We start from the raw sequence: 16,271 nt of genomic DNA, 5'->3' as shown, positions 1-16,271 counted from the left end.
CTGTTGTGTGGGTGGCTCTTCCTCACAGTGTGGAGGTTGATAACATCTCGCCCAACCAGAAAAATGTGTTTCATTCAACTGCCATCAGGATGCAAGACAGAAACTGAAAGCCTCTTCTTCTCAGTCAAATCCAAACATTTTTAAGGCTTGCTTTTGTTTCTTTTGTGTCTCTCTGTCTTACTTAATGTATAACTGACAATGGCATGAATGTGTTCATCAAATGCCCTCCCTCCTCCTGTGATCTATGTAGATATGGAACAGGACAGCGCCCCCTGCTGCCGTATGAGCCCCACCTCAGCGTGGACATCACCTCCAGTGGAGAGTCTTCCTCAGGCTTCACAAGTCAGGACAGCACCATGGAGCGCTGCAAAACAGGTACACCACCTTCAAAAAACTGTGAAGTTGTATGTTTGCTGCATTGCTTTAAAGCTGTTATAATCATTTTTCTTAGACAGAGACAAAGACACAGTTAGCGGCTATGGGGTGAACTTAGTGGAGCATTTAGCCGCCAAAGAGCCAGATATTTCTCTCACAGACCAAAACAGAACTATCACTAGACTTTCATTCATCAGGTGGCCACAAACATGACTCCGGCTGACTGATAATGCTGCACTGTGTCTCTGTATTTCAGGCTGTGTGTGCTGCACAGTAGACTGGGTTTGTACAAAGTCTTGAAAGTTTAGAAAATGCTTCAATGTAATTGTTATGTTTTCATGGTTAATAATGCCCTTTAAAACATCCTCTTTGAAAAGTGCTTGATTTTCACCATAATCTGGTGTTTCATTGATGCAATCACTTAAGAAAACCATCTTTTCACATCTGAGATGAACCCATTCCATCATCAGATTTGTTTGTTTTGAAATTAGCAAGCATTTAACAATCATGATCAGAACATATGATAAGAGTCGGTATGAACAGCTGGTTGAATAAATAAAGTGACAATATATATTGATTGCTGTGGGTATAAAGGAGTTCTGTGAGCTTTTAATTGCAATGGGATTTATAGTAACAATTTAGATGACATGGCAAAGACTTTGAGAGTCTGGAAAATTTTGGCTGAGATATCTTGAAAGTGCTTGAAAGGTGCTTGAATATTACTTGTAAAAACTGTACAAACCCACAGTAGAGATAACGGAGTGTGACTTTGTGCGTTGGTGGGTGGGTGGAGGTCAGTGTTAAAATGTGCTATAAGTATTTAATCCTCTTTGCCAGCCATGGAGGTTCAGTGTAATTTGCTTTAATCCTGTGAGTGTCTGTGTGTGTTTTCTGTCTAGAACCCCTCTGGCACGTCCCAGCGTCATCGTCTCGGGGACCGGGTGGAGGAGGGGGGCAGAGGAGGCTACCCAGGCAGGATGTCCCGGGGAAAGACTCTCCAAACAGACACTCGAAGGTCAGACTCATCATCACCCCGTCTCACTTGTTCATCTGCCACCTCTGAGTCTGTCTGAATGTTGCCCTCTTGTTCTCTGCAGGGCGAGACTCAGTACTCCAGCCACTCCAGCAGTAACACTCTGTCCAGTAACGCCTCCAGCAGCCACAGCGACGAACGCTGGTTTGACGGAGGAGCTGGAGGAGAGCGAGGAGGTGGGGGTTGCCTCAGCGACCCAGCAGACCCTGACCCCGAACTTCTCAACAAGGGGGGATCTAACGACAGTGGCATCGATGCCTCGACCCACTACAACAACCCTCGCCACGGAAACATGTCCAACAGCCAGCCCCACAAGCCCGTGCACTGCTTCACCACCTACAGCGGCATGCAGGAGCTGTCTGTGGGAAGGAGCAGCGGCGGAGGAGAAGGGAGGAGACGAGAGTCTTCGCCGATCATACCGGCCACAGCCAATCAGCACAAAGGATACCGGACGAGGACATTCCCACCTCCTGGCTCCAGTGCTGATAAAATGGAAGCTTTCAAACCCAGGTAAGAGACAGACTCGCTGATGAGATGCATCTTTTATGGCATGTTTTACGAAGCTAATATTAAGTTACTGGCAGATTTAGCCAAGATCTGTGCTGCTTTACTGTACGGTGAGTGTTGAATTACAATCATAAATCTTGCACTTTAAAGCTGCTCATCTTCATGGAGTAATGCATGTTCTCGGTAATAACTTAAGACTCTCAACAAGTTTTGAGGAATCTTTAGTGAATGATGCACCAAGCAGCAATTATGTATGCACCAAGCAACAGTGTGATACGTTATTATACATAAAAATGTATCTCTAGAGGGTACATTAAGGATTAAAGCAGCCTAATCCCTGTGAAACATACAGATCATCACGTGATCTCTTCTGCTGGTGGACTTGTCACTGTCACCCCCACATCATGAATGCATAGAAGCATTAAACACGCAAACATACTCAGGGTTCGACCACTCTGTTTCGGATTAAAACAATCTGTGGTTAAATCCTGAGTGCCAGTGACTCTGATGTTGCAGTCTGTGCCTTGGATGTGATGGACCATCAACTTAATATAGATACAGGAATAATTAAAACAGAAGGCTGTAAGACACAGATGATTCATCACCGGTGATGTGCACACAGTTGGACAGATAGTGTTGTAAGGTGTCTGTTTTGATGACAGTATGTTCTTTCTAAACGATTAAAAGGTCAGTTGAATCATCTGGACGTTTTTATAGAACTGTTAGTTAGCTTGTTTTACAGTGGTGAGGAATTGGTTTAGTGGATAAAGACATTTCAGCCGCTTGATGGATGAAGGCAGCTGTAGTTTATAATTCTTCACCTGTTTACCTATGCTGTCAGTGGTGTCATATTAGCAGTCAGTAGGAGTCTCTGCTATGTGAGATACTGTTGCTAACAGACACTACCTGGACTTTAATGGCATACTCCATCTGCTCTGCCTGATCAATGAAGAGGAGGGAAGGAAAGTGCATGTTGCAAGAATAAATCATTCTCATGTGCTAAGACAACATAGAGAAAGTAAAAGAAACTCGATTTTCCCTTTAACAGTGACACTGTTAACATTTTTATGTGCGCTTCTTCTGTGCTCTAATAATTTATTACCATGTTATGGTGATGTTACCTGTCAAATGATTATTTCATAATGCATGATTATTATTTCTTCCTTCTAAAAGGAATAATTTGATGTTTTGGGACATCCTGGCTTTCTTATCAAGAGTTAGTTGAGATCAACACCGCTCTCATCTGTGTCTGTTGAATATGAAGCTACAGCCTGCAAATGGTTAACTTAGCTTAGCATAAAGACTGGAAACGGGGGGAAACAGCTAGCCTGGCTCTGTCCAAATGTTACAAAAAAATCATGTACCAGAATCTCTAAAGCTCACTGATTAAACTGGCAATAGAGTTTTTTGGTTTAACATATCCTTATGAAGTAAATATTGATTGCACAGTGAACTGGCTTTAGAATAATGACACCAACAGTGTTTTGATCGATTCAGAATAAGCCTCACTTTCACCATGCAGTTCTGTTTGCCAGAGGGTACGATCTCCCAGGAAAATGAAGGCTGACTGGCAATGCAGTCCGGTTGGCACCATTTCCATCTGCTTTTATGTCTCCATTATAGACTGAATGAATGAATTAACTCACACTGTTTGGCGTAATGTTTTCTCCTACTCCACCTTGACACCAGCCTCTGCTGTAGATGTTTGCGCAAAGCAATACTCAAACTATGCTCTACTACATACAAAATTATGACAATTTCACTTTACCTCTTTGGTGAACATGCATCTGTCTTCTCTCTTGTTTCCAAAGTGGTGTTGATGATTTCATCACTGAAATTTGGAAACAAATGCAGTGTATCTTGTGTTTGTGGAAGTTGCCGGGCCCTCGGGAAAGCAGAAAGCGATCCTCTTTGCGATAGCGGCTGCAACAGTGATACCATTTGGAAACGCTAATGTGAAAAGTGGTCTGTTTCCACTTTAACATGGATGCAGAGATCCAATATTGATATTGGATATCGGTCCAACACTGACTCAAATAGCTGGACCGTTACCACCTGCTCAGTGTTAGCAAGTGAAATCCCATCAAGTGTGTTTAAGACAGCATGTGCGTGTCTTGTCCATCCTCTCAGGGCCTACACACCGCAGGGTTACAAGACTCCGACAGCTGAGAAAGCTCGGCCTGTCCGAGCCGCCACAACAACACCCACTTCAGCTCAGTTGAGCTCCATCCCTCTGTCCAGCTCTGCACCCAAGGCCTTGTATGGAAAGAGCAGACAAATGGCCTGGCAGACAGAAGAGACCAGCCCATCACCTTCAAATGCAACCACAACATCTGGCTCTGACAGCAGCAGCAGCAAGAAGTAAGTTAGTGATCTGTGATCTGGGATCATCTGAAGAGCTTCAGATGATCCCAACAGCTTCCACTCTGTTCCTGGAACATCACACATGTTTAAATACAATGAGTTTACTGAGCACACAAAAGACAGCAGGAAATTACTATGACCTTAATGTTTAATGTTTTTGGTGCGAATGCCTTCTGTCTCCAGGCAGGTGGATACGAATTCAAAGAACGTGTTTGGACAACCTCGGCTCCGAGCATCACTGAGGGACCTGCGCTCACCACGACGGACGTACAAAAGCACCATCGAAGACGACCTAAAGAAACTGATTATCATGGACAACCCAGGAGAGACGCCACAGAGAGATCCAGTGAGGAACACACTAACACTTCCAAACCATTTATATCTGGCTTCAGTCAACAGCACACACAGCTCTGATCCACATCACTTCTCTCCTGTAGTCTCCCAGGCGAACGCTGCAGCGCACCTTCTCAGATGAGTCACTGTGCAGCGGGCGCAGAGAGGCCAGCTTCGCCAACTCTGAGAACCAGACGACCCCCACTGACGGACTGTTCACCTGCACGCTGCCCACGCGCAGACACGCCGTCTCCTCCAACCACATTCAGGGCAAGAAGGGTGAGTTTAAACTGCAACCACTGCAGTGATTTCGTTTTCAGGTAGGCGGACAAAACTTGAACAACAGTGCATCCCTGTTCTGATTGAAACTGCTTGTTGCATTTGTAGCTTCTGCAACCTCACAATGCATGTGTTTGTTTGGTTTGTTTACTCACTGCAGCCGTTGTCCTCTTCTGCCCCTCAGTGCCTCTGTCTGCCTCGGAGCTGTCTCTCACAGAAGTTCGAGACAAAGTTCCCCCGCTAAGGAGGCTCGATCCCGGGCTGATGCCTCTTCCTGACACAGCCTGTGGACTGGAGTGGTCCAGCCTGGTCAACGCCGCTAAAGCCTATGAAGGTGAGGATGGAAACACTTCAGGACTAGGTTTGTTCAACTTAGTGTCGGAGTCTAAATGTGATATGTGGGGTTTTGTGGATTTTTCTATTGACCAAAATTCTTGTAGTAGCACCTGTGCTTTGACAGGTTGGTGCTGGTTTGGATGTATGTTGTTTGGTGTGTATGTTTGGATTCTGTTATAGTCTGTTGAAAGTCATGCAAAAAGTTTAAGAATTCACAACTGCTTTTATTAACTACATTCTTTATCAGATTTATGCATGGTGTAACTGGTCAATTTAATGCTAAACAAATCTTACAAAACTCCCAAAAATATCACTTAGATGTTTTAACAAAGAATTTGCAACAGTTAATAACAAAAGTGGGCTTCATTAAATATAATCAACCAGCGTAAAATCTTAAATCCCTGGTGGATGTGAGACATATTGTCAGCATATTGGGGGTGGATCAGTTTTACCATGTCTTGGCTCTCTTCTGTCACACGACACTCCTGGGAAAGAACACGGTTACCTGCTCTGCTTCCCAGCCACTGTTTCTTTTCTGGGTCTCTCTCCCGTCCCTTGTGTCCCCCGCAAATGCAAAGACAATCACAGCAGAGACAAACAGACTAGACTCAAGCCAACACTTGATCCATAACCTGCCAGTGCCCCCTGTGCTGAGGTGTGATTGTGTCCTGTATCCTAAGGGACACTTGGGTATAAATACTCTTTCAGGCGGCTTTCAGAAAGTACGATTATGTGTCTCTGTTGCAGCACAAAGAGCAGTTTCCCTCTTCTCGCTGACGGAGCCACAGGTTGGAGGTCCAGACATGAGACCAGTGGTCAGTCCAGTCCAGTTTCACACTCCTCAGACACCTCGGACCACACCGACCTTTAGTGGGTAGGTCTGCCTCACTGTTACACAGACAAAACAAACAGCATTTGTTGGAAAGTAGTGCAGCCAGAGCACTGTAGGAAAGCAACTCTTCTGAATATTTATGTTTTGTTGGCCTGCAGTCCTGTAGTTAACTTTGTCACTGCTGCCACCTTGTGGTAATTTGCAGAACTGACTCCCCAGGTTGTTTACTTCTCAGTGATTTCTCTGTAGTAAACATTTGGTTGAGTTTTAGTACTGTTTCTTTGTTTCCAGAAAGTGTGTTTATTTCTTCTACCAGTGAGCAGCAAGAGTACAATATTACTGATTCATGCTTCAGTTCTAGCAGTCTTACACAGGAATGAACATGCACACACAAGCACCAAAAACCTGTCCTCCCTAACCACCAACATAACCCGTACAGCAGTGAGTGTGTATGTCTGTCTAGAGTAACGTGTGCTGTGTTTGTTTACAGTGACGAGGTGCCCAACGATCTGTCCGGTCGGCTCTTCCAGCTGGAAGTGATGTTAAAGCAGCTGAACAATGATCTGGAGAGAGTGAGAATTATTTTTTTTCACATTAGTGCCTTTGTGTCTTTGGCCACATTTTAGTCCAGAACATGATAGTAATGTTGCATATGGCCATGTTCCTTTGTTTTTATACTTTTGCTGTCTCATGAACACACATGTACATGTCCAGTTAACTGAAAAATTATAATTTCTCTTCTTCTTCTTCTCTTTCTCACCAGGAGAAGCAGGATAAAGTTGTTCTGCTTGCAGAGATGGCCAACCTGAGAGAGAATAACCAGCGCTTGCAGGAGGAGAGCATGACAGCCAGCGAGCAGCTGCGCAAGTTCAGCAGGCTTTTTACTAACCTCGACAAGACGGAGAGTGACCATGAGGCTCACTCCTTTACACACGAAACTGACTCGAAGAGGGAGTGACACCTGCAGAAGAAGAAGGGAGCGAGATTCAGGCCACAGAGGGAGGGCGACTGTGAGAGAAATACAGTTTCAGTACCCATAATTCCTTGCACACACAGGAGTGGCAGAGGTCACAATAATGTCCCTTCACTCAGCTTCCACTGGACTGCCTTAAACCGTAGAGAAAAAGATGATCTTGATTTTTAAAATGCAACACTCCCAAAAAGTCTCACCAAGCCTGTGCACAGACAGAGCAGAGACCCTCCCTCTCTATTGTCTGAGCCTGTTTATTTTTGTAAACTGAAGTCAAAAAGTCTTATATACTTGTCTTATATATAAATACATATGCTACTATGCCAGAGGAGTGAGTAGGAGAGGAGAACCTGACTGTTTTAGAGAACACTACATCACCTGGAGAGGCCTAATACTGTTCCTGCAGCGAATCAGCCAAAAAAAGACTCATTACAGACTGCATCTCCCAGAATGCACTAGAAGTAATGGCGGCTCTACAGACAAGGTACTGTAGATAGAGGCCTGTGTGGTACAATTCTCATGTATCAATATTATCTATACTGTACTGATATTGTATAACAGTTGTACTAAAGAGGTGTGTGTGCGTGTGTGTGTAACTGATGGTACAGCGAATACTCAGAAGCATTATGGCACAATGTTTGTGCCCAAGGCGAAATGCATTTTATTACCCTTTGGTGTGAGTGTGTGAGATAGAGGTTGAACGTGGTGGTCTGTTATTGGGCGTCTGAGTGATGAACAAACTAGTTTACTGTAATATGAAACTTGCAGGCCACAATAGTTTTCTTTCCGTTTACATGGATGAACTGTGGCCCTTCGATGTGAAACAAGCCATCAGCATGTTGAGCGAGTGTAAATGTCATAAAGCTCAGTGATAAAATAGTATCATATCTCTAATGTAGTGCAGTGTTTTCCATTTATTTTTACACTGTTTCCAGCAGTGCCGTATCATCTCAGATCTAAATGTACTGGATAATTATTTTAACCTTGAGACGTTGTCACAGTACATATTTGAAATGATCTTTTTTTTCTTTATATTTAAAGAAGCAGTTTGACATTTTGAGAAATAATTTTGAATTACTTTATGGAGGAGATTTAGATGAGAGATTTGACACCACTCGCACGTATTTCCACTAACTGTGAAGCTACAGCCAGCAAACAGTTATTAGCTTAGCATGAAGACTGGAGGCAGTTAACCTGGTGCTGTGCCCAAAGGTAAGAAGTGTCGCCTACCAGCACCCCAAAAGCTCACTAAATATCACTTCACATCTTATCTGTTCAATGTTTACAAAAAGATAAGTGTTAAAAAGGACTCAACTGCTGACTTTTGACTATTGAAGCTAAGTAACTTCCGGGAGTCTCGGCTGGTTGCCTGGCAACTAGTGTTCTGTGAAGGAGTTGGAATTTCAGCTAGCAGCTACAAACATTTTAACCCTCCGTTGGCTGTAGCTTCGCGTCTTCTCATCCAACTCTCCACTTGAACGTGAGTTGTAATTTCCAAAATGCCATCCTCCTCTTCTAATCGCGTCTTTGCGTACTAATGAAAATTAAGCTGTCACCAGTAATGTGTGCTTATAGAGAAAGCATTAACTGTACATGAAACTCACTCGACAACACTGAAGCTCCTTCATATCAGAACCAGTCTGTGTGTATGAGAGGATTTGTCCCCGTGTTCTGTGATAACCCAAATGAACACAAAAGACACTATTTATACTGCTAGCTTGCTTAATTAATGATATTGTCTACTATATCTATTTTTCATACAGAAATAATGCGTCTGTCTGTGTTTTTTGGATGCTGGTACTGAACGGACAGGACATCCCTGCAGAGGATGACTCTTATCTTCCTGTGTCAGTAGAGATATCGCTGATAAAATTGTACTAAATCATCATCTCCTGCTCTGTAGAACAACTACTTCTTCCCTGGTCTGACTGGAACTGTTGAATTTTCAATCCCAACTCACTCAGGTTCCTCAAGATGCTGTTAAAGACACTAAGCCACCAGTTTGGGGTGGGCGATGTGATGCACTGTAGCCTGAGACAATATAAACTTGTCGACCATCAGTTTTCCATACTGTTTCTAAACATTGTAGTTATCCCTTTAAGTACCTCTGGGTATATTAGGTCACTGTAAGCAAGCAACTAGAAGGTCTTCTTTATGGCAATATTGGATTTTTATGATTCAGTATCTTGATTTATAAATATTGAACTAGCTGGGTTAGAATAAAAAAGACAAACATAAACAGTTTCTCAATTGATTTTCCATAAGTTGAATATGTCCTTGTCTTGTCATAAGATGACACATCCATATTGCCCACGCCGACTATTAGAAATACTTTTCTTTCACTGACACAAGAGGGAGCAGGTGTTGTAGTCAGACTCTGAGCAGGACAGAAAACTGCCATCTCTGCCTGCTCCTCCTCAGCCCATGAAAACAAGAGGCTGCATCTGTTTTCACGGCACCACCTCCTTTACTCCTCTGCAGCCAGTTCTACACTTTCAGTGAGGCTGAAACTTTGATACTACTACTGTTTGTAACTAAGCTTATTTGGGGCTTTTTGTTTGGGTTCAGAAATGCTACCTTTACCAGTCACCATAAACAAAGTATAGTCATGTTCTCCTTCTATTCTGGTTCCACGTTTGGACACTTAGTTCAGCCTCAGAGTGACACTCCCGTTATTCCTGCTTTAGGAAATCCATCATGCAGCTTCGCAGGTGTAGCTGTGATTTAAGTATCCGCAAGTCTCATTAGTTTGCTTATGTAAAAGGGGCAGTGTTTCTTTCTTTTTATATACATTTTGCTCATGTTATGTATAATTGTAAGCTATTTATAGCATATACAATGATCCCTGTTGAACAAAATAATAATGCATTATGGTTAATGGTAATATTGTATAACTAGGTTTGTTTTTTTAGATGTTAAATATTTTGATAATTTATTTTTTAACACATTCCCACTGTTGCAGACAGTAGTGAAGATGAGAGGGTACTGTGTTTTTATTTGTGTATGCTGTTTTACTTCTGATCTGTGTACAAAACTGATTCCTCATTGTTTTCTATTTTCTGGCGTCATCTTTCCTCTTTGTGCATCGGTGCTTTCTGCATGTGGCAGGGGTACGCGATGCATAGACACAATGTTTTCTTTGGGTTGTAATAATAACTTGTACATTTAAAAGTGTAAATTATGTTTTCATTATTTTATAAAAAATATATTAAAAGTAAGAATCAGAGCCTTGTCTGATTTTCATTGTTTTTGAAATGTTAGATCATTTATTTTTCCTTCATCCCTCTGAAGGGACATAAGCGGCATGAAACTGGGGCTACAACTGTTAAATTATCGTAATCGTTCTTCAGTCATTTTTCAAGAAAGAAAATGTGAAATTAGTTGTTCAGGTTCTTATGATTTTGGTGCCTTGATTTTTTTGTCATACACAACAAGAGTTTAGGACTTTTGGTTGGCCAAAACATTTAACTACATCTCAGTAGGATATTGTGATGGCAGTTTTTCATTTTTAGTTAACGTTAATGCACAAAACATCCTGTCCTGCTTCCTGTTTTGTCCACACAGAGCTTCGGGTTCATCATGTTTGATGTGTCATATCAATGAATGGTTCAACTGTCACCTGCTTTAACTGATAATAAAAACATTACACATAACTAGTTTACAATTAACAGCTTACACAAATGCGATTAAACTTGCATGTAAAACCTTTTATTTTCTTTAACAAAACTTTTTCATTTCAAACAAAATACATTTGTTGTAAGTACTTGCATTGACATAAGTGAGTAGACAGAAAACGTATTTTTAATAAAATTAATTCTATACATTTGGACAAGCTCCGGACAGTGCACCCAAGAAGTTTTTGTATTGTGACAGACGTGCTTCTACAAACATCAGACACTTCACCCAAAGCTTTGAGATGAAGCCTCCCCAGGGAAGAGAGTAAGCAGAGAGTGGATAGAGGACATGTTTACGATCCGCACATGAGGCACTCATCTCGGTTCTCTAGAGAACACACCATGGCAGCAATGTTGCGCTCTTTGGTCTCCTCCTCTGAGGCCTTGACCGGCTCCTGCGTCTCCTTCAGCTTCTCCTTGTTCAGGGTGAACTGGATGGGGTTAGCAGCAGGCTTCGTCCTCAGGTAGTACATTCCTGTCTTCAGACCCTGTGTTGAAGGTGGAGAAGTCAATTTAACACATGTTCATCATCATCAGCTCACGTTCTTTATGCTCCTGATCTGATTCATCCTCCGCTCCTCACTTACTTGTTTCCAGCCATAGAAGTGCATGCTGGTCAGTTTGCCGTAGTTCGGCTCTGCGATGTGGATGTTCAGGGACTGGCTCTGGTCAATGAAGGCACCGCGGTCGGCGGCCATCTTCAGTACGGTCTTCTGGGAGATTTCCCACACGGTTTTATACAGCTGCTTCAGGTCGTCTGGAATTCCTTCAATGTCCTGTTGAAACAAACAAAAGAAGTTAGAAATGACTTGCAGCACAGAAACAGGAAATCAGAAGGACGTCTTCAGATGTCTTGTTTTATCAACCAACAGTCAACAGCTCCATCATTTACTGCCATATGTAGTTGGATTACCTGAATGGACCCGTTGTGAGCAATTAGCTGGTTCTTCATCTCCTCGCTCCACAGCCCCCTCTCCGTCAGGTCTTTGAGCAGATGAGGATTCACGATCTGAAACTCTCCAGAGAGGACCCTGCGGGTGTAGATGTTGCTGGTGTAGGCTTCGATAGACTCGTTGTTGCCCAGGATCTGGGCGGTGGAGGCTGTGGGCATCGGGGCCACCAGCAGACTGTTCCTCACGCCGTGCTTGGCGATCTTCTCTTTCAGCAGCTTCCAGTCCAGCAGGTCGGTGGGCATCTTCTCCCACATGTCGTACTGCAGGATGCCCTTGCTGACCGGAGAGCCTTCGTACGTCTCATAGGGGCCCAGCTCAGCGGCCAGCTCGCAGCTCGCCTCCAGGGCAGCGTAGTAGATGGTCTCAAAGATGTGAGTGTTCAGCAGCTGAGCCTCTGGGCTTTCAAACGGATAACGCATGAGGATGAAGGCATCTGCCAAACCCTGGACACCGATTCCTATTGGCCTGTGGCGCTTGTTGGACTTCTCTGCTTCAGGCACTGGATAGAAGTTAATCTCAATGATCTTGTTCAAGTTTTTGACGATTACTTTAGTCACGTATGCTAGTTTCTTAAAGTCAAAAGTCCGCTCCGGGGTGACGTACATGTTGAGCGCAATGGAGGCCAGATTACAAACCGCGACCTCGTCATCACTGGTGTATTCAACAATTTCTGTACAGAGGTTGCTGCTTTTGATGGTGCCCAGATTCTGGTGGTTGCTCTTCCTGTTGCAGGCGTCTTTGTACAGCATGTATGGTGTCCCAGTTTCTGTCTGGGACTCGATAATGGCGTGCCACAGCTGCTGAGCCTTGACCACACGCTTGACCCTCCCTTCCTTCTCATATGTGGTGTAGAGCTTCTCAAACTCCTCCCCCCAGCACTCATCCAGCCCAGGGCACTCGTTTGGACACATTAGAGACCAGTCTTGGTTGCTCTCCACTCTTTTCATGAACAGGTCGGGGATCCACAGGGCATAGAAAAGGTCTCTGGCCCTCTGCTCCTCCTTTCCTGTGTTCTTCTTCAGCTCCAGGAAGTCAAACACATCAAAGTGCCAGGGCTCCAGGTACATGGCAAAGGCTCCGGGTCTCTTGTTGCCACCCTGGTCGACATAACGTGCCGTGTTGTTGTATACTCTCAGCATGGGGACAAGCCCGTTGGAGTTGCCGTTGGTGCCGGCGATGTAGCTCCCTGTTGATCTGATGCAGCTGACCGCCACACCAATTCCTCCAGCTGACTTGGAGATGAGCGCACATTGCTTCAACGTGTCATAAATACCTTCGATGCTGTCGTCTTTCATGGCGAGCAGGAAGCAGCTGGACAGCTGTGGCCTGTTGGTCCCTGCGTTGAAGAGTGTAGGGGAGGCGTGGGTGAACCACTTCTCTGACAGCAGGTTGTAGGTTTCAATGGCTGCATCGATATCTGTTGTGTGGATTCCTACAGATACTCTCATGAGCATGTGCTGCGGTCGCTCGGCCACTTTGCCATTTATCTTCAACAGGTAGGACCGCTCCAGAGTCTTGAAGCCAAAGAAGTTGTAAGAGAAATCACGGTCGTAAATTATGGCAGAGTTGAGGCGGTCTTTGTTCTCCAGAACAATGTTGAGCGTCTCCTTGGAGATCATGGGAGAGTGACGTTTATTTAAGGGGTTGATGTAGTTGTACAGATCCTCCATCACATCGCTGAACACCTTCTTCGTCTCTTTGTGAAGGTTTGACACAGCGATGCGCGCAGCGAGGATGGCATAGTCGGGGTGTTTAGTTGTGAGAGTGGCTGCGATCTCTGCAGCCAGTGTGTCGAGCTCCACGGTGGTGACTCCGCTGTACAAACCCTGGATCACCTTCATGGTAATCTGGGCTGGATCCACAAAGTCAGAGTTCAGTCCATAGCACAGCTTCTGGATGCGAGAGGTGATTTTATCGAACATGACGCGCTCTTGGCGTCCATCTGAAACATAAACAAATAAGAACACTTCTTAGTTAAATCAATCAACGCTTACTTGAGTAAAAGCAGCAATGCTACAGTGAAAAAAATACTCTTAAAAGTAAATATGCTGCATTCAAAATTATAAATGAAAGGATACAATTATTAGCATAATAATATACTTATAGGAACTAAAGTAAATAAAGTAAAGTCATGTTGCAGACTGATCCAGTCCAGAATCAGATACAGATACATTACTGGATTATACTCATTGATGCATTTATGTGTAGATCACTTTTATGTTGCAGCTGGCGAAGGTGGAGCTGATTTTAATGACCTTCTATACTGTAGCTTAATTTTAATGACATCTCTATTAGTTGATTTCGATTTGTACTAATCTAAATTTGCAAAGTAACTGGTAATTATCTAATAAACATAAAGTGGAGTAAAAAATACAATATTTGCCTCCAAAATGAAGTGACAATGTTAATACTACACGTACACATACGTCAGAGCTGTACTTAAGTACAGTACCTGAGTAAATGTACGTAGTTATACTCCACCGCTGCTATTAATACATGATCTTTGGAGTTGCAATGATTAATGAGCAACAATTAATTGTAAACTACTAAATTACTCTCCAACTATGCTAATTAATTAGTTGGTTTGAGTTATTTTTAAAGGGAAAATTCTAAGTCTAAATTCTCTGATCCCAGCCTGTTAATATTTTCTGGGGGTTTTTCACTCCTCTATGACAGTAAGATGAAAATCTTTGGGTTGTGGACAAAAGATATTTGAGGACATCATCGTTGGCATTGATCAACATTTTTTACCATTTTCTTACATTTAAAAGACCAAACAACTAATTACTTAATCGAGAAAATAATCGACATATTAATTGACAATTTATATAATAGTTACAGCCCTTATGATAGTATACCTTACTGTGATCTTAATTAACTCATTTGTTTTTAAATTAGAAAATACACTATCAAGTCAATATCAAATAGATGACTTTTAGGGAAAACTGTGAAGTACACTTTGTTCCGGTGTTGATCCAACTGTAACACAATTTTCCAAGCAAACAACTGAGCAAGATAACGTTTCTTTAACCAGAACCTCTGAGGTCCTCTGAGACATTTATAACTTTGGCGCCAACTATGACAAAGACGTTGACGGCACGTTGACTACCTGCTACGGGAAACCAGCTTAAGTTTAGGGTGCTAGTAGCTAGCTAACGATAGCTGTTAGCTAACCGTTCCACGCTACTTCACCGACTGCAGCATGGCGAGAGTTTCGATTGTGTGATATGACGCCTGATCAGTGAGGCTGAGGAGGTACACAAGTCGCTGTCATTTCATGCTGGCCCATCAACATTAGTGACAGTGATAGCACTGAAGCTAACAGAGGCCATTTCCCCTGATGCAAAACAGCAGAAAGTTAGCTCACCTCGCTTTATCACATGCATGCTGGCAAAGTGGGATGTTACTCGTCTCCCGAGAAAACAGCAGCTGCCCAGCTACAAGTTCAACTTCCTCTCGGTGACAAGATGTGCGGCTGAAGACGAACTCCGTCCAGGCTCAGAAGAGAAAGCGCGAACAACTCCCAGAAATCCCGCGAACGCTGCATTTGTACGGAAGGTGTAACCACTGTGGGCAGAGATGGACAAGTGTTTTGACCAATAAGCAGCGAGAAAACGTGGGCCTCCATGTCTGAGGACCAATTATAATCGTTAAAATACCGACTTCCTCTTCCGTTCTTCTTCCCGGATGAAAATCTGGCGGGACAGAAAGTAGGTTATAAAACACCATTGTTTTGTTCAGACCTGATGCAAGATTACTAGTTATCCCTCACACAGGTCACAGGAATGTATTCAGTCTATGTTCTTACTCATTTTGCTGTATTGCATCCCTCATGTCAGGAATTAATTTTACAAATGCACTCACAGGAAAAGTATCAAATCAAACATGTCTGTAAACTAATGTAAGTCAGAATAAAGAGATACAGAGGAAAATGATGCAATTATTTGGGTGATTGTGAAAGGGAAAAGGAAGTTTAGGAAACAAGTCCATTTAAAACGTTTTACTAATCTTTTGTGCACATATTAATCATACCTATTGGTTGAATAAGTAACACAACTGTTAGAAAGACAGAAATGGGATTGGGTGACATATACAGATAGTTAGCCTTCTACACAGATGACACAAGAACTGAGGGTAAGGGTAACATGGGGTGAATAGTATACTGAATTAGTTTGACACTGAATGTATAATAGAAATTGCAGCTCATCTTTTTGTTTACAGAAGGAAAATGGTTGCTGTTCCCTTTGTACTGCAATGAGCTGATCCGAGACCACTTCATAATGTGAAGTACACTGATTCACATACTGGACTGATTTGCTTGTTTTGTAATATTTGTAATCATGGGAGTAATCAAAGAAACGATTATGAACAAAATAGCATTTGCTAAAGCTGTAAATACAGAAAATTACTTCTGCAACCTATTTAGACACTCAACTGCACCCAGCAAAGCCCCTCAGCCAAATAAGGGGTTGACACAATTGTACTATATGTAAACCTGCATGGACAAAATAAGTAGTGAGGTAAAAAGTACACTATCTGCCTCTGAAATGAAGCGGGTGGATGTATGAAGTACCATCAAATGGAAACACTCAAGTAAAGTACAAGTACCACAAAA

The 16,271-nt window shown here is 43.0% G+C and overlaps 2 protein-coding genes across 3 annotated transcripts in view; one reads left to right on the top strand and one right to left on the bottom strand.

Moving 5' to 3' along the window:
* The window catches only part of sipa1l3 (signal-induced proliferation-associated 1 like 3), a 71,436-nt gene extending 61,181 nt beyond the window's left edge, over window positions 1–10,255 (top strand). For both annotated transcript variants that reach the window (XM_041939987.1, XM_041939988.1), the window contains exons 15-24: window positions 251–375; window positions 1,275–1,390; window positions 1,473–1,918; window positions 4,046–4,276; window positions 4,463–4,625; window positions 4,717–4,891; window positions 5,076–5,225; window positions 5,975–6,101; window positions 6,550–6,631; window positions 6,823–10,255. In XM_041939987.1, coding sequence (XP_041795921.1) covers window positions 251–375; window positions 1,275–1,390; window positions 1,473–1,918; window positions 4,046–4,276; window positions 4,463–4,625; window positions 4,717–4,891; window positions 5,076–5,225; window positions 5,975–6,101; window positions 6,550–6,631; window positions 6,823–7,017 — 1,810 coding nt within the window. In that variant the 3' untranslated portion in view covers window positions 7,018–10,255. The remainder of the gene's footprint in view (window positions 1–250; window positions 376–1,274; window positions 1,391–1,472; window positions 1,919–4,045; window positions 4,277–4,462; window positions 4,626–4,716; window positions 4,892–5,075; window positions 5,226–5,974; window positions 6,102–6,549; window positions 6,632–6,822) is intronic.
* A 446-nt stretch (window positions 10,256–10,701) lies between these two features.
* LOC121608700 (ribonucleoside-diphosphate reductase large subunit) lies at window positions 10,702–15,184 on the bottom strand. The gene is made up of 4 exons (XM_041939989.1): window positions 15,024–15,184; window positions 11,617–13,598; window positions 11,291–11,479; window positions 10,702–11,191 (listed from the first exon to the last, which is right to left on the bottom strand). The coding sequence occupies exons 1-4, from the start codon at window positions 15,040–15,042 to the stop codon at window positions 10,997–10,999; spliced, it is 2,385 nt and encodes a 794-aa protein (XP_041795923.1). The 5' UTR covers window positions 15,043–15,184; the 3' UTR covers window positions 10,702–10,996.
* Window positions 15,185–16,271: the final 1,087 nt, after the last annotated feature.

Source organism: Chelmon rostratus, chromosome 7, assembly GCF_017976325.1.
Source record: "Chelmon rostratus isolate fCheRos1 chromosome 7, fCheRos1.pri, whole genome shotgun sequence".
In the NCBI taxonomy this organism is placed as follows: domain Eukaryota; kingdom Metazoa; phylum Chordata; class Actinopteri; order Chaetodontiformes; family Chaetodontidae; genus Chelmon; species Chelmon rostratus.
The sequence above is the reverse complement of the archived record's forward strand: the minus strand, read 5'-3'. Positions and strand labels throughout refer to the sequence as shown.